Genomic DNA, 18,379 nt, shown 5'->3' on the forward strand with positions numbered 1-18,379 from the left:
CAAGAAAAAACACAGACAAGACAAATCCTGCTTTTACAGAGCAGGAGGCTGGGAAACCACCCACATATTTGTCATTGTAGGCAACAAATTCACATGTCTCAGGAGAAACCTAACAGATATGCCACCCTCACCCTGTCACAATCTGCCACCTCCTTGTCACCAGGAATGGTGGTGGCCTTGTCCCTCCTGCCCCCATGATGGCACCTGGAGAATAGGGGTACAGGCCAGACTGTGTGTTATGTATGGCAAAGGCAGGGAGCAGACAGTCCACTGATCTCCTTCTCTGCTTTCTCTGACCATCCCACTGAGGGGCAACGAATGCAGCACACCCCTGCTCCTCAAGCAACTGCTGCCCTTCACCTGGATTCATGTGAGGTGGCAGTGTGGGACACTCCATAGGGGCCACCATCACCCCCCTGCCAGGATTCAACACTGCCTTGAAATTCACTGATAATCTGCCAGTCTCCTATCGCAGACCCAACCAGCCAAGCTGCCCAGACCCACATGCAGTCCACTGACATCCCAGGTAGATCAGCAGCACTTTTCCTGCAACCGACACTGGAGTGCAGGGCTGACCCCCAGGAAGATCATGGGACTGCTTTCTGTGTGGAAGCCACTATTATATACATTTGGTGACAACCTCTGCTTACAAAGAGCCTTGCTTCAGAAAGGCTTACAAGTGGAAGGCCTCTCACACCACTCATAAGCATCTTGACCTACTGGTGGAAACTGGGCTGGGAGAGGGAGGTAGGTGTTAGGGATGCCAATGGCTCCCAAGCCTGTGGAGGAGCAGCACTCCACTCTGAAGACACAGAGGAAAGGAAGGTTTCCATGGCCTTCTAATGCCTGGGCATTGCCCAGTATAGGGCTGGGAGTATAAAGGGTGGGTACACTGACCATGGTGCACAGCCTGGACCCCCTGCCCCTTCCCCACACACCTCTGCCTTCTTCTGATGTGACTCAAATGATACAGTTTGTGGGAAGGATCCCTGGGGGACCCAACCTCTGGATTGGCTCTGACCCACTCCAGGTGTCCTTGTGCAGTAGCCAGGGCTGCAATTATGAGGGGTGGTGCAGAGTCTGTCCTTGGCCCCTGTTTCCGCACCCTGCAGCGCTGCTGAGGAGATAGCAGAAGTCTGGAGAGTTCACTTAGCAACTGAAGTCATTAAGGAATCACACTTAGTTGTGTCTAAGCCTTAACAAAGCCAATTCCCAACATTAATGATTGTTCTTCCTTACACAGTCAGCCACTAAATATAGCTGCCCATCCACTCAGCACACAGTGCTGATCTTATCTGTTCTGTTTTTACTGGTTCAGTTGCTCTCTGTAAGTTTTATATCAGCGGAAAGGTTCTCTGCTCAGGGAGATGGAAATAAAAAATCCATCTTCTTAACTTAATAATTTTTCCACTCCCCTTTGCCTTCCCACCACACACACACATACATTTGCCCTTCCTCATTTATTCACTAGGGCACTCATCTTAATAAAGAAATACCTCTTGCTGTTGCTGTCTTATTTGTGGGTGCTATCTTTATGCACAGCTTGGGACACTGCTTGGTGGCAACCTGATTTAATCCCTACAGGGTAGACTATTTCATATGTGTGTGCTGCTGCACTCACACCTCCAACCTGGCCAGATACAACCCCTTCCTCTTCCCAACAGGAAAGACTCTACAGAGACGAGTTTTAAAGATGTACAGCAGAAATCAAAACCCAAAAGAAACAACAAAAGTACAAGAGAAAAAAAAAAAAAAACCCAAACAATTTCCAGAGAGCCTCCTAGAGGGTTGCCTGCCTTGCTCTGGCACTGCTTTGTCACAGCTCCTGTTCCTCTCCAAGCAACACAGCTGAACTTCTCATAGATAGCACAGATGAAAGCAAGTGTTATGCTCATTTAATATGATTGCCACAATACCCTTAACTGCTACCTGCCATTTCTCCAGGAAGATATCCCTCTCTTGATCTTGGGATACTTGGTATGGGAGAATCTGCCAGTCCCTAAAATAAATTATCCCTACAGTTTATGTCCATGCTCCTTGGAATATGGATCTTATTTTTAACCTGGTATTTATCTAACTCCTTGCTTCTAGCCACTTGTTATACCCTTTCTTTAAGGGTGAGCTGCACAAACACTCAAATGCAGCACAGTTCAAGCACACTTGACTGATCTTGTAAGATCCCAATCCACTAGCTGAAAAATATTCCACCTACACAATTTTCTTCTTATTTTTTGCCTTGTGATCCTGGAACCTGAAAGGTGCATGTTTTCATCTTTGCTTCTAAGCCAGGAGAGGAATGATCTGCTATTATTTTTAACAGCATCTGACTTTTACAGCTCATCATGTAATTGCAGGAGTTGGGGCTACAAAACATCCCAATACTTCCTGCACAATCTTTCCTCCCCAACTCCTTTTTTTGCCTTTAGCCAAGGACTTCTTCCCTTCCTTCTACCCAGTTCTGTTGAGCATCTCTGTCTTTCCCTCATTTTAATTACTATCTTGTGGTCTCCAATTTTCATCTTCACTTCTTCATCTTCTACCTTTGCATTTTGCTCTTTCCTTGATCACTCCACCCCTCTGTCCTATCTATTCCTACCTGTCAAACAGGGACACCTTCTCAACCTTTTGCTTCTATTGTCTCCCTGTTGTGACCAGTGTTAGGATGTCCTCAATGGAGGTAGCACAAGTGTGGCTCCACTGGCATAAGCTTGTGAGCTTGTGTGAAGGGGAGGTGTGCCTGCAACAGCATCTGCCTGTGGTGCTCAGGGCACAGAAAATGCTCTCTTTGCCCAGACAGTGTGCCCTGAGGAATATGATTGGGAAATGGATGTATACAGGCAACAGGGCACATAGTAAAAAGGAAAAGAAGCACCATGAGTTAGCAGGACTTTGGTATAGATTTGATGTGAAGACTGAGAGGCTCAAACTGAATACAACATGCATGACACAAGCTCCAAAATACAAGGAGAGTGTCCACAAAATAGGTATCAGATGAGGCCCAGACAAAGATAGAGTAGATGTGCGTAAGGAAGGGTTATGAAGCTTCACCTGTCAGCTGAGAACATTGCAATTGTTTTTCCAGTAACACCACAGGCTTGAGCAGCAGATAAAAAAGCAGCCTACAAACAGGCAATCCCGAATTCCTAGTTATTACTGTATGACTGTAAAATACTGTTTTACATCCTGTGCATGTCCCTCCCATGATAAAGCTCCACAGCCTGCATCACACCCCAGGGACAGAGCTGCACATGTGACTGCCACAGGTCTCAAGGCACATACCCACCAGAGACAGCTTTGCCCTAAACAGAAATGTTGCTCCTTCCAGGGTAGAGCCTAGCCATACCCAGCAGCCCACCAGCAGAACAGGGAATGAGAAGAGTTCGGACATCATATCCAAGTGAAAGCAAAGGGCACATAGACTGAACAGACAAAACAACTTTCAAAGTTCAGATGAGCCCCAAGTCTGCTCTTCATCACAACACAACCCCCAGATGCATCCCTGAAGAAGGAGATAGGAAAACAAAATCCAAAACCAGAACATGGGGAAAAAAAAACCTCAGACAGATGAAACTGATCTTCCTTGCAAAAGCAGATAGCTTTTCCCACCCCAGAGCAAGACAGTGTCCCCACTGACTGCTCAAAGAGCAAGGCATTTTTTCTGAGTTTCTCACCTTGTTCTTCTACTCTGTAGGCTTGATCAGAGAAATACAGGTTTCTATCCTCTAGGCTGATATTAAGCTATTAAATGCACCATTTCACTTTGTTTTCCTTTTATTGACTGTCACCTTCAGAGCTCCTCATGGCAGTTTGCTCTCCTACTTCTACCTCCCAACTCCCTTCCCCTTCCAAGTAGATCAGCTCCATCTCTCTTCACCAGCAGCTTGAACACCACCACTGTCAGAGCATCCATAAACTAGAGAACAACCACTTGTCTTTTAATTGGGTATGGGCTTTTCCTTTAAGTGATTTGATAAGTACCCTTTTGTCATCAGGTGCCCTATCCTGGGCTCAGCTGCTCTTCACGAGGCCTTGTAATAGCAAGTTTCCCTGTAGAAGAATGGTTAAAAGCAAAAGGAGTAGAAGACTGTGTTGCATTTGCAGATAAAGATATGAGGCGACACAGAACCCAGTGGATGTGACAAGTATGTGACCTGTTGCACCGTTATGAACTGTTGCAATAAGCAAGGACGTTGAGCAAGGACTTTTTGCCCCTGAAGATGATAAACAAGTCTGGACTTGTCCAAAAACAGTATACTGTGGTTGGCCTGTTTGGGCAAGAAACCAGGATGTACAACCGCAGGAGGTGGGGTTGACATTTAGCAAATATCCAATAAGCAAGTGACTAGTAGGTATAATTAACTAGAATTGTATATAAGCTTGTCTGATGCTCTAATAAAGTGGATTCGATTGATCACATTGATCTATGTGTCGACCCCTTCTTACGACAAGTGGCGCCCGAACAGGGACCCCACAGAGTGGGTCCTGAACCCAAAAAAGAGGGTTCTGCAAATCTCCGAAAGGAGTCATGGCGAAGAAGGAAGCCATGCCGTTCCGAAGAGGACTATCAGGGTTCGAGAGCGCGAAAAGCAAGAAGTATCCCGGTCCAATATAGCAGTACTGGTGCTGTGTTTACCGACCCAGTAGGAGCGGAGGAAGCAGCAGAGACCGAAGACGCCGTGAGCCGATACTGCTCTGAGTCTGTGCGCACAGGTACTAACGCATAACAGGCAATAATGGATAGGCAGGCGGCGTATGATTTATTTAAGTGCTTTTTAGAAAAGCGGCGTGTTAATGATATAGACTTTAGTAAGGAATTACCAGGATTGTTTACTTATGGTACTGCTAAAGGGTGTTTTCAGGACCCTAATAGTGTCTTTGAAGAAGGAGAATGACGTAAGTTAGGAGATAAGTTTTTTGACAAACTGTGGGACTGGGTTACCATCAAGCTGCAAAAACCGTGGCGAGAATGCATGAACTGTGTTAAAACCTATGAACTGGAAGAAGTTTTAATGGTACCAATAAGAGATTAAATTAACTAGAATTGTATATAAGCTTGTCTGATGCTCTAATAAAGTGGATTCGATTGATCACATTGATCTATGTGTCGACCCCTTCTTGCGGCATTTCCCAATGCTATTTAGCCCCAAGACAGTAGGACTTGTCCGTTTGCCTGCTCCCTGCTACCTAACAGGTGTCAATGTGCCACCTCCTGCAGCTGTGGCAGGGGAGGTTTAGCACACTCTTGCCATACCACTGCTCAGAACATTGCAGTTTGTACAAGCACACACATTGCTTTCCTTTCAAGTAAAAGCCCATGCCAACAGAAAAAAACAAAACCAACACTGAGAGAAATGCAGTTTTACCTGGAAAGTGTAAGTTCTCACCTGGGAAAGCTGTGATGGGTTCTGCAAAGGAAAAACCAAAACCTAATATTAGAGAGGGGAATATAATACACTGGCTGAAGCAGAGCAAGCATGCGTCTGTGCCCAACAGAAACCACTCACTGGGAACAGCAAGGGTACCAGGATGGGGAAATACTCTGTCTCAGCTGAGGACCAACCAGACACAATAAGCTTCGACTTAGACACAGACTTTGGAGTGTATACACTGTGATATATATTTGTATGTCTGATGTTGAGGACCATTTGAATTTGGCTGGATGGCCTGTGTAGTGCAGAGACAAAGCCCCAGTTGGCCCAGAGATGAAACCCTGGATCCCTCTAAAATTTCCAAGTGCAGTTTGGTTTCTGGCTCAACTCTGGCATCGTTATTCATATGGGAACAGTGTTACTTCTGGGCATCGATGCCATTCTCCTCTCCATCTCACAGTGACAAAAAACAAAGGCAAGTAATTTTTTTCTTCCTTCATGATACTTTGAAGAAGTAATCTACCACAAATTACTGGATATGAAAAGCAATAATCGGTACTTATTACTGATTACTTTCTCACAGAAGTAATAGACTTCTGATTATTTTTAGATTACTTCTGCATTATGCTTGTGAGTCACAGAAGCAGACTCTGACTCTACTGAGTGCTATGAAATCATCACTCAAGCTCAGAATGTGAATGACACGTTTGTCAAAGTTAAAAATTATTGTGACTTAGTGTTCTTTCATGCCAAAAAGGGATCAGATTACTTTCCAGGATTACATTTGAAAAAACAGTAGCCTGTGCTGGAGTCAGCTATTCTTGTGGTTCTGGCAGAAAGACAACAGAACTACTATTTTGTTATTTTGGTGACATAGGAAATGAGCCATGCATTACGGTTTAAGTTTGCCGTGGAGGCCCTTTGTTAGGAGATGATCTGAAACAAACTATCCTTATCGGCTCTAAGATTCCCATTCAACTTCCTAGAACGGGACAAATAGTTTTATGGAACAGTTTGATGTTATTTTAAGGGCTGGCAATACTTGAAACTTGATAATTTTTTAATGATCTTGTTTTGAAACATTAAACTTCAAGTTCATGAGGCCCAAGATACAGTAACACTGTAGCTAGGTGAATTGCTGAGCCTGAGAGATGTTAGGTAGGAAATGCTATTAAGGTTAATCATCAGTTTTGCTTCTCAATGCCATAGAAGGCAAAGGATTAAAACACCACTGAAAAGCCTTAAATACGGTGAATTTGAAATATTGAGTATTAGCTCCTTGGCAGATGGGAGACTAGCAGAGTTTAAAGCATCAAAGAAATGGGACCAACAGCTCTCAAGAGCATCTGCAGGGCAGTTGTGGTCCTGTTCTATTATTAATGCTTGTTCTTGTACCATCTTCACTACTGCCTGCCTGCACAGTGAAGCAAGGAATGCAACCAACCCTTCTCAGGCAGTCTCTTCTACTTGGGTCAGACTGGGATCCTCCTCTCCCTTGGTGGGAGAGAGGAGAGCAGCTTCACTGAATGGGGCCTTTCAAAGCCAAAGAAGAGCAAGGCCCTACTTCACCTGACCTTTTCCACTGACTCAGACAGTTTACAGGTGTTTAACAATGAAACAGGTCTTCTGGGTCACACCGAAATACATAGCCTCGCTACGGTGGGCAGCTCTCTGCACAGATCTCACTAATTGAATACAACTGGTCCCATGCTCGGCTGGGATGGCTCTAAATCCACATCCAAGCTAGATGGTGACCAGAGCCATTAGAGTGCATGCATGGCTACACCAGGTAGAGTAACATGGCAGGGCAATGGCTTCACCAGCAAACTGCTAAAACATGCTTTCTACACTCTTTTTTAAAACAGTCTTCTTTGTCTCTCACATTGAATGAACCCATCTGGCTTTTGGCCTGGTTTGAGGGATAGTGAATTCTAGGACAAAACTGTCTTTTGTTATTCTGTTAACATTGCTGTAAACCCCCTCTGTTATTTTATTTCTTATTAGAGAAGATTCCTTTTGAACTCATCAGCCCTTCTAAGCATGTAATACTGACAGCTGGCTTCTTTTGTCCAGCACTTTCCTTTTAAATTTGGTGCATGTCCTTAGCAGTCATCGGTAACCCTCAGCTCCACTTTGAGCTTTGTGCAGCAGAGAAACGTGCTTCCTGCCCCTTACACCCTTACACCCAGAGAACCCATTTCCAGCAACTGAGTCAACTTCATTTCTTTTATGGGCAAGGAACATCCCAGGTGAGATCCAGAATCTCTCAAGCAGGGAATATGTGGCCCTCTGTCAGCCTGTGAGTAAAGGCTCTCCATTCCCTCCCCTGCCCCCTGCCACCCACGGCCACACATGACACATACCCATGCAGTTCTCCAGTGGGATGTCAGTGCCTAGCCGGATGTCATCGAGGGCGAGCTCTCCTGAGTGGCCATTCCGTATAAATCCCTCAAACACAATCTGTGAAAAATGGAACAGAAATGTCACTGCTAAGCTGAGAGGCAAAGATTGGCTGCTGCTTGAGGGAAAGGGCAGGAAAATCTGCTCCTGGCTTTCCCTGCACATATGTGGATGACCTGAGCCTAATACTGCTTCCTTCCCCTGCCTCTGCCACGTGTTCCCAAGGAAAGCTGCTTTGCAGGGGTGGGTTCAGCAGAGATCATTACCTGGCCTGGCAGCACTTGGTGTGCAGTTTGTTCAATTAAATGCCTCTTGCACAGAATAAAGACTTAGTAAAACAATGTTCTGCATCACAGGTCACCCCTTGGCCCTTGCATAAATGATGCAAGTGACATAATACTGACTTATAGCACTGTCAGATTTGGCCCATGATATTAACTGGGCTATGATCAGAAAAAGGAAGGGAAGTTCACAAAATGCACAGCTACGTTAACTGTAAAGTGCTGTTCCCATCAACATCACGTAAGAATTATTGAAACGTTAGAGAAGAGTCAATTTATTTCTACTTAATTACAGGCAAAATATATTGTAAAAATAAACAAAGTCTGGCTCTAAGAACTGCTGAGTAGAAAGACTTGCATTATTTACATAATGATGCTGTTATTTAATGAATGCTATATATACATAAAACATATATTCACTCTTAACTCACAAAGTAGAAAGCCAGTGCCCATCACTCTTATCTGCAGACATATTATGCTTACTAAAAAGCCAAACACACACACACAAACTAGTCATAGAATCATGGAATGATTTGAGCTGGAAGGGACCTTAAAGGCCATCTAATTCTGACCATAGGCAGGGACACCTTCCACTAGACCAGATTGCTCAAAGTGTCATCCATCCTGGCCTTGAACACTTCTAGAGATGGGGCATTCACAACCTCTCTGGGCAACCTGTGACAGTGTCTTACCACCCTCACAGTGAAGAACTTCCTGCTTACATCTAATCTAAATTTTCCTTCTTTCAGTTGAAAGTCATTACACCTTGTTCTATCACTACTTGACCTTGCAAAAAGTCCTTCTCCAGCCTCCCTTTCAGTACTGAGAGGCAGCTATAAGGTTTCCCCAGAACCTTCTCCTCTCTAGGCTGAAAAATTCAGACTCTCCCAGTCTGTCTTCACTGGGGAGATTGTTCCAGACCTCAAATAATTTTTGTGGACCTCCTCTGGACTTCTTACGTTGGGGATCCTAGAGCTGAACACAGTACTCCACATCACATGAGAGCTGAGAATAGGAGAACAATCACCTTTCTCAACCTGCTGGCCACAATTCTTTCAATGCAGCCCTGTTGGCTGCAGTTAGCTTTCTGGGCTGCCCAGTTGGCTTTCTGGGTTGCAAGTGCTCTTTACTGGCTCGTACTGAATTTCTCATCAACCAACACCTCCAAGTCATGCAGCTTCAGTGCAAAACTTTTGCTTTCCTGCCTCCTCTCAAGGGTCCAAAAAATTTCCTAGGGCCACATATTTCACAAACCTCACAAAATCAACCAGGTTGGAAGAGACCTCCAAGATCATCAAATCCAACCCATCACCTAATCCTAGACCATGGCACTAAGTGCCTCATCCAGACTTCGTAAATACCTCCAGGGACATTGACCCCACCACCTCCCTGGGCAGCCCATTCCAATGGGCAATCACTCTTTTCTGTGAAGAACTTCTAAGATCAAGCCTAAACCTCCCCCTACACAGATTGAGACTATGTCTTCTTGTTCTGTTGCTGGTTGCCTGGAAGAAGAGATCAACACCCACCTGACTACAACCACCCTTCAGGTAATAAAGCAGTAAGGTCTCCCCTGAGACTCCTCCAGGCTAAACAACCAGCTCCCTCAGCCACTCCTCACAGGGCTTATGCTCCAGACCCCTCACCAGCTTTGTTGCCCTTCTCTGGACATGTTCCAGCAACTCAACATCTTTCCTGAATTGAGGAGCCCAGAACTGGACACAGTAGTCAAGGTGTGGCCTAACCAGTGCTGAATACAGAGGCAGAATGACTTCTCTGCTCCTGCTGGCCACACTCTTCCTGATACAGGCAAGGATGCCATTGGCCTTCTTGGCCACCTGGTCACACTGTTGGCTCACGTTCAGCCTACTGTCAACCAGTACCCCCAGGTCTCCCCCATTTTAGGTCTTGCCCTTCACCCAGGGTGGCTGGACAGTCAGAACACAACACCTTCCTGAAGTTCATCTGAGTGAACAGGGGACTGAGCATCAGAGCTGTTGGTCCCAAGTTCAGGCCAGCAACCCACATGGGAGGCAGCAATATAGAAAGGTCAGCAACCTAAGAGCAGCAGCCCTCTGTCAGGGTCTGGCCTGAGAGTGGGCTGGAGCAAGTTCATGCTTCCTCTTGCTTTGGAGGATGCTGGATGATGTGCAGATGCTCATTAATAAATCACAACATTAGCCTTTTCTCCTTGGCAAACTGCACGCTGCCTGTAAGGACTAACCATGCCAAAGGCACTCCTGGAGGCAGCAACCTCTCTGTGGGGTGCTGGCACAGCCATGCCAGAAGGTCTCAGGCTGCAGCAGTGAGCAGCATGGCTCCCTCCAGCTCATCCCTTCTCCTTCTCTGATCTCCTGACTGTTGGACAGGATCTTGATCCGTCAGCACTGCTCTCAGCCCTCTGATCTGGTCTAAGGTATCTGAGAAGTAGATTCACAAACTTCTTGCACATCTGCACTTGCAGGTGGTGCTGGAGAAGGGCTGTTTGCTGCCTACCCTTAAAAGCTGGCTGCGCCACTTCCCAGTTCCCCATTTCTCCAGGCTGCAAGGTTTGGGTTCACTCTCTGGAGTTGCATGCTTGCTTCGGGACAGGCATGATGGCCATTAGTTGTGGGGACAAAATGTACAAAACAAGATTGGAAAAAAAGAAAAGGATTGAAAAGTATTTGCAAAATGGAAGATTTAAGGAACATAAAAGGCAATAGGCTGAACAAAGGTCCAAGTCTGTGCAGAAGACAGGCACTCTCTGAATAACAAACAGTGTCGTTTAGTTACTATGGTAACTTGAGAAACACAATGAAAACAGCCACATTCCCTAATGATGAATGGACCCTGGCTCTGAAACACTGAAATAAAGACGCTGGATGATGCCTGCCTGGTCCAGCACACCTTCCATGATCATCTCACCTGATATTCCATGTCATAGCTTGGCAAGATGATGCGGCCCTCCCTCCACTCTTCCCCTTGGTCCTCCGTGATGACCCACAGTGCCTTGTGCTCTTGGCTGGCTTCCCTCCAGACCCGCAGCATCACCCCATTGCTGCCCCACACGCGGTACTGGAAGACCATGCAGACAGCACTCCGGGGCAGATAGATGGTGGGGCTAATGAGTCGGGCTCGCTGACCTTCCCTCCTTCCACTGCTCTGCAGCTGCAGGTAATTCTTGCTGTCTGTTCAAAGAGGAAAACACCATTAAATTATTCTGTGTCCAACAAGAGTCTCACCTCCTGCCAGGCAGCTTTGTCAGTGCTGGGGAAACTCTCACACCCATGCCTGTGGGGTCTCACACTGACACCTTCCACGTGCGCAGCTAATTGTGCCATTGCTGCACCCTTTGCAGCCTGGGCAAGGCACACTTTCCTCACTAGCCACTGCTGTCTGGTAGGAGGCTGACAGCAAAAACAGAACCTGGTAAGCCAAAGATCAACATAATTAGGAGAAGTTAAAGAGCAGTTATTGCCAGAAGCAGCAATGCCACGATAATGACATTGGCAGAGGTGTGTGCTTATTCTAATGGTTGCTTGCTCAGTGAACAAGCCTGAGGTGGGTTTTTCCTCATCACTGGTGCTGAAAACTCATCTTGGGATGAGGATCTCAGGCTGTGTTCATTTTGCCTCTTTTCATCCCCAGTGGTAAACACTTCACAGTCAGGCTTTAACTGACAATTTTGTTTTGAGGCTACACAGGACAAAATAAAAGCCTGGCTCTGTTTCTTGTAATGCAGAAAAACAGTCCCTAAAGCAGAGCACAGAGGAGGGACCTGGTGGCTGTGAGTGAAGTATGCACAGGTGACAACCACATAGTAGCAAACATAGCTGAAATACATACAGCAGAAGATTCACTTGCTTTAATATTAGATTTAAATTGTGACATGCTTTTTGTCAGTCCTGAGGGAGGAGATTTGGTATGTGTGATATCCCAGGAACTGGAGATGCTTGATCTGAATACCAACAGCAGCAAAAGCCCATGGATACAAATCCCTGGGCATGACTGTTTTGGTCTGGAATCAGTGGTTTCTAGCCCTATCTGATAAGAAGCCTCCTCAAGGAGTTTCCCGTTTGCAGCTGGGATGCTTTCAAGTCTCTTAGCACAGAGTGAAAGCTGAGCATGTAGCTGATCTGATCTTTACCTGCCCTGCCCCATCATGACCATCGGCAGGACGGAGTCCCTTGGGCTGCTCTGGCTGCAGTGCCTGCAATACGAGGTGACATAGACAGGCCAATGGCAGATATTGCTGTATTTTGCATTTCTCTCAGAGGGATGAACACTTGCTCTTGCTACAGTGGATGAGCACTACTGGTGCTTCATGTCAGCATATGTAAGCTTTCCCACAGCACAATGGGTTACCTCTGCCCCAGGACCACACCTAAAGATCTGTTGTTTCCTATCCCCACATCCTAGCCCATTGCAGTTGATGGGAAAAGCTCTAAGCAGCAGCTTGCCTCCTGCTTTATTTGCTCCCTCTCCAGCCTTGGAGACTAAAGAATGGCAGAGAAGCGGTGTCTGCACTGGTGTTTGCAAAATGCACCCAAATCACCTCCAAAACCTAAACCAGAGAGACATGAACTTGGAGCCCAGTTTCTGAGCACTGAAAGACAGGCCTCACCCAGAAAATAGTAGCTGACCTCACTGCCACTCAGCAATCTGGTGATAGGCCAGTCCAAGGCAGATGTATCAGTGCTTCACAGCCACTGGCCCTACTGCAAGCTTGTCACTGCCAGAGCTGGGCTGAAACCAACCACTGTAAGCTAGACAGCTTTCTAAAATAAATTTAGGACAAGACAGTAAAAAGACTTGTCATCACCCTACTCCTGGGATGTCTGATCAAAATACTTCAAAAGCATATCCATTCCATATGAACTTTCACTGATTTTGCTGCATGAAGGACAAATCTGTCCCTGACCATCCACAAAAAGAAAGAACAACATTTCCCAGAAATGTTTTCCAGCACCTATAAAAAGTATTTGGGCCACTTGGCACTTTATGCCGACAAAGAGTAGCAGAAAAAAAAGATGAAGGCATGTTTGCCCACTGCCACTTGAGTGAATCACTTGAAAAGTACCATGCCGTTCTCTAATGGTGGAGTGTTCTTGTGATTTACCTCTGAGTGGTTGTGGTGGAGGAAGAGATGTGGGAGATAAACAAGTAGAGGAAGGAAAAAAAAAGAATAAAGAGCAAGCTGTACTCCATGCCCAAGGAGTGACAAGGCATAAGAAGTCATCAAGGTCTCCTGAATTAAAATCCTCTTTTTGTAATTCACTACAAGCCTCTTCAAAGGAAAAAAAATAATCAACAACAAGAAGAAAAAAACAGCAACAACTAAGAAGGTGGAAGAGTAAATCAGACTGCAATTATACAATTATCTCACAGCTGAAATGGTCTTACAGGAAAATCTTTAACAAAAGCATCAACCGGGCTAAAGAATTACCAAATTGAGATCCTCAAATCCAAATCAGCCTTTGGTGCCAGTATCTAAGCAGCCCGATTGAGTGCAGGGATGTGAGGCACCCTTGGATCCTCACAAATTCCACAGAAACCTATGGTAATTGTGCAGCTGGACACCCACCACGATCTGGACTCCTCACTGTGAGACAGAGGTACCTGGTGTTGCTGCTTCTGCCACTTCAGCAAAAGAGCCTGTGTGCCCGAGTCACATCCCTCCTGCCATGGATGACACCAAACTCCTGTTTGCTCCCATTCCCCTCAGGCTGTTAAATTAAAGAAACTCCTCAACTGCAGCCAAAACCAATGTCCCCCTTCAACCACACAGGCTCTTTCAGCCTTGCAAGCCCTGCATCTCCTGTGCTCCTTGCCCACAGAGCTCTCCAGGACCTACTGGCAGTCCTAAGGGCTGTGAGTAGGCTCTGTATTCAAGTGAACTCATCTGCAAGCAGAAGTGGGTTTGAGTACCATGCACTCCTGGCTCCTGGTACCAGTTTGTGGAGTGGAGAGCTGAGCACAAGCAGACATGACTTTCTTGTGTCATTTGAAGATTAAATGGCTGGATCATGGCTGGTTAGACTTTCAGAAAAGACCCACGAATTCTCTGAGACTGAAGGAGTGTGCTGTGGAGCTAATTGTTGGAACAGCATGCGGAAGCTCGGTGGTTCCAGTATTCACTCTATTTGATAGAGTAAATGGAAGCCTTTGGCACAGAAAGCACCTGCAAGGCTGATTTCCTCTGCTAAAACACTTGAAGAGAGCATTGCAGCCATGAGCTGATCAATTCTTCCAGGATCAGAAGTGCATTTTAATCTCTTTCCCAGAATTTTGCTTTGCAGCCTCTATTCTAGCTAACACAGCAGCTACATCCCCCACTGAACTGGCACTGGTAGTTCAAAGCGCTGGCTCAGAAAAGGCAAGGACAGACATGCACAGGCATTTTAACCCACTGCTGGTTTTGCAACTGATGCTGTGGCATGAATCTCATGGAAGATTTATGGGATCATCTGGATGTAGGGGAGCCAGAGGAGCGTGAACATGCAACCATCCCCAGCCAGACGATGGCAGAGTTGCTTGTATGTGCATAGCAGTGAGTGCCAGATAAATCACCAGCCGGGTTCTGCAAACAAACCATCTGGCCAACACTGTTTCCTCTTGGCACGACTGTCCCCTCCTGCTAGCAAGCCATCTGAGAGGACATTAGGGGCAGTGGGGGATGAAACCTCGTGGTTTTGGTCAGGCTGCACGCACAAGCCATGGCAGCAGCAGCCCTCTCTGCAAGGTCAGTCTGCCTGGGCTCAGGTCCTGCACATCTCATCCCCTCTCCCAAGAACACTGACTTCCCTCATCAGTCTCACCAACACATCTGGAGATTTTCCAGCAAAATACATTGGCCAGGATGTACACAAGAAATTACTGAGAATCCCTCTGTATCTCCCCTTTGCTGGATACCAGTGAATTAGAGCTGCTGCTCTTGTGGACAATCTATGCTGAATTGCCTTCACTTACATCCCTCCAAAGGTCACCACACTCCTCTTCGTGGCACAGTTTGTTTCACAGCATGTTTTAGTGGCAGTGTCATAGCCCGCTAGCAACCACCTCTTGTCTGCTAAATCCCATAGGTGACACCTCTGCTCTGGGACCTGCATGCTGCCTGCATAGCCCCATGCTATACTGACCATGCTGTATCAGACCAAGGGGATGTCCTATCAGGGCCTGATCCTACTGTTGTTCTGGGCCATGTGAGGAGGAGATTGCATCAGCCGTTGCCTTTCCCAGGGAGCAAATCAGCTCAGATCCCCTCACAACTGCAGGGTGCTCTGCTAACAAGGGGATGGCAGATGCATGAATATGCAGATTGAAATTGGATCCTTATTATATTTTTAATTTTTTTTTTTTTTCAAATCATGCAAATTCACCTCAAAAGGCTGCCGCCGTAATTTCAGTGACAGGCCTCTCCTCAATGACAGACTTTCATTTACAAAAGGAAATCAATCCTCCATAAAACTAATATTTATATTAACTAGATCACCCCGTCTGCTGGAAAATCCCCTCAATTTTGATTACGTGTTAATTACACTGCCAAGTCCTTGCCATTTCAGTCTCTAAATCAGTCTGTGAAAAGGCATAAACCCCCATATCTGTCCAGAACCAAGCCCTCTGCCTGCTCTCCAGAGTCATTCTAATGGATGGGCCATTACATCTTCTCTTTTAATTAAGCTTCACATCCTCAACAGCACAGCACATTTGTGAGTCCCACTGCCTCCCCCTCGGGAGCACAGGGAGGGCGCAGTGTCCCTGACAAACCAAATGCCAATTAGAGACTGACATTTACGCTAAGTGAGCTGCTCGCCACCGTGCTGGTCCACTGCCAGCCTGGCAGGCCCCCTGCATGTCCCTTCACGGAAGGGTGTGCAGAGACTCACCTGCGCCCGGCATGCGTGCACGCACGCACCATTAAAGGCATTAACTGAGGCAGCGCTTCTGCCAGGCAGGCTGCACGCTGAAGCCTGCTGATGCGCAGGCGCTGATCACGCCCTGTGACTCACACGCTGCAAAGTCACTGCTGCGAGGTGACGGAGCGATGCCCATGTTCAGACCTGAGAGACTGAGACTTGCTTTCCAGAGAGCACTCCAGCCCTGTTTTATAGGCAGTGTTTGTCAATGGTGTTTGGGGCCAAAAAGTGACTGAGGACTCGGATCGGTGAGCAGCAAAGAAACAGGTAAGCCCCAGACAAATGGTATCTTCTCCTCCAGCCCAGACCAAGCAAGCAAGGAGCTTTGCTGGCAGTATAGGGACAGACCGTGATCATGACTTTTCTCTCACGAAAGGCAGTATGGGCATGAAGACAGCCACAGCCTGGCCCCAATCTGTGGGCTGGACACTCACACAGCTCAGCCAATGCCCAACAAACCTCCCATGATCTGAGTGCCAGGGTGTCCCAGATCCACCATGCCATGGGCAATCAAGGCACAAATGACTTTTTAGAGTTTGCTGTCCTCACTGTGCAAACAAGGGTCAAGAGAGCCACACAGAGCTTTCAGGGCAGTGGGGAGAGACAATGCTGGGTGTGCAATCTCCATCCCACAGCATGCAGCTGCTCACTCATTGTACAAAAGTGCTTGACTTTCACAACATCCCACATGTAAAACTGCTTCCTACTTCAAAGGGGACAGGATTGACCCTAGAGATCATAGTGTCCCCTCAAGGCACATGGTCAGAGAGTAAGTCTCATGAGAGTAAGTGCAGACCCAGCTCAGTCCAGCCCTGCTCCATTAACCATGAAAACCTTTCCTCTAGTTTAGACAGAGTATGATCAAGGCCTTCAGGCAGAAGTTCTCATGAATTGCTGGAAAAATACAAAACTCGCCCTTTTAAAGATCCCATGGGAAAAACACAGGAATGGTAAAGTGTTGCCATCAGCTTAAAAACAGCTCAACGTTTGTTTTCCTTACAAAATAAGCTTTTACAAAACTTCAGAGAAACATTCATCTGCTGGAAATGCTTTGAAACAAATAAACCTTTCCCTGCAGTGCCTGCAACCCAAATGAGCAGCGTTCCTGACTCTCAAAGCCAACAAGGCCATGGCCCACAACAGAAGTTCTTGGTGGGTTTTTGCAGCTCAGTTCAAGAACTATGTGGTCTGGACAGCTGCAAGGTTAACATTGCTTCCTCTTCTGTGTGCACATACAGCTGCCAACAACTGAACAACACAGGGTTCATAATGGTGACTCTGTGTTCTCCTGAATGAGAAGCAGCACGTGGTAGAGGTGCAGACCCTAGAATGCTCTTTTAGAACCACAAGGTATTTACTTAATGACTGCAAGAAAATGAGGGAGGAAAACAAATTCCAGGTTTTCAGTGCTGGCTTATTGGCATAGCATCACTGAGAGCAATGGAATAGCACTTACCAGCTAAGAACACAACTCACCCTTTAGGATCAAGACACCAGTGAAATTCAAAGATGGTGAAGAGTTGAGGTGCCCAACTTACCAACCAAGATTTATTTTCAGGTTTTAAGACACACTGTCATTGCGTGCAGCAGGAGATGGGGGATGAAACGTCATTGAAACCTGAACTTGTTGCTCCTTGAAGCTTGCTGAGTGCAGCTAAGGGGAATCTTTCTACAGATGGGAAGCATTTGAAAATCCACAGCAAAAAATCCTGGCAATCTCTTGCAGGGGGTGGGGGATGGAAAAGGGAGCAACAGTATTTTCTAGCCTTGTAAAGGACAGGGTAACAGCTGGAACCATGCTGGATTTCTGCCAAGTTGAGCACTTTGGGTCCACTTTCACCAACAGGGTCCCCAGACGTGTAATGGGAGCCTGCAGGAGTGGACGTGGAGTTAATCCATGGTGTGAAGAGTCCAAGGAACACAGGACTAAAAAAAGAAATGCAGAGCTGCCTGAAAGAGTATCTTGGAAATAAAAATAGTGGAATGAGAGCAGTGAGTGTCTTGTCAGTCTTGAGAAGTTCTCTGCGCCAAAGATGAGGAGCATTTTATGCAGCACATAAAATGAAACCAGGAGATATCGGAGGAATTCAGGCCTGTCCCTCAGCAGACTTTTCTAATCAAGAGCCTCACAGAGGATATTTCACCACAGTCATTTCCTTCCCCTTCTATCTCATGCAGACTGAGCCAGGGCTCCTCCTTTATTATTTTTTTCCTTTCTTTCCGCCCCCCCCCCCCCCTTTTTTCTTTCCTTCCCCCCCCCCATATGCAGAACAAACAGAAACACATATCACATGTCTCTTAAAGGCACAGCACATTTCCTTGCTACTGTAAAGCAGCCATGGCCCCTAGCTTGGGCCAGTACCTTCAAATCAAAGAGTAAATCTGGCTCTGGTGGCTTTGAGTTCCTATTAGCTTTTGCCCTGCCCCTAAA

General features: G+C 46.4%; 1 protein-coding gene across 6 annotated transcripts in view; it reads right to left on the reverse strand.

The window, feature by feature from the left end:
- NRP2 (neuropilin 2) overlaps positions 1-18,379 on the reverse strand; it is a 91,079-nt gene that overhangs the window by 16,292 nt on the left and 56,408 nt on the right. For 3 of the 6 annotated variants that reach the window (XM_068138368.1, XM_068138366.1, XM_068138370.1), the window contains exons 13-15: positions 10,958-11,220; positions 7,733-7,829; positions 5,385-5,405 (exon numbers count right to left, since the gene is read on the reverse strand). In XM_068138368.1, coding sequence (XP_067994469.1) covers positions 5,385-5,405; positions 7,733-7,829; positions 10,958-11,220 — 381 coding nt within the window. Of the gene's footprint in view, positions 1-5,363; positions 5,406-7,732; positions 7,830-10,957; positions 11,221-18,379 lie in introns of all 6 variants that reach the window. The other 3 variants (XM_068138367.1, XM_068138365.1, XM_068138369.1) reach the window with 1 other exon arrangement.

This window comes from Melanerpes formicivorus, unplaced genomic scaffold, assembly GCF_026170545.1.
Source record: "Melanerpes formicivorus ecotype bairdi unplaced genomic scaffold, bMelFor1.0.p_v2 SCAF_5, whole genome shotgun sequence".
In the NCBI taxonomy this organism is placed as follows: Eukaryota; Metazoa; Chordata; class Aves; order Piciformes; family Picidae; genus Melanerpes; species Melanerpes formicivorus.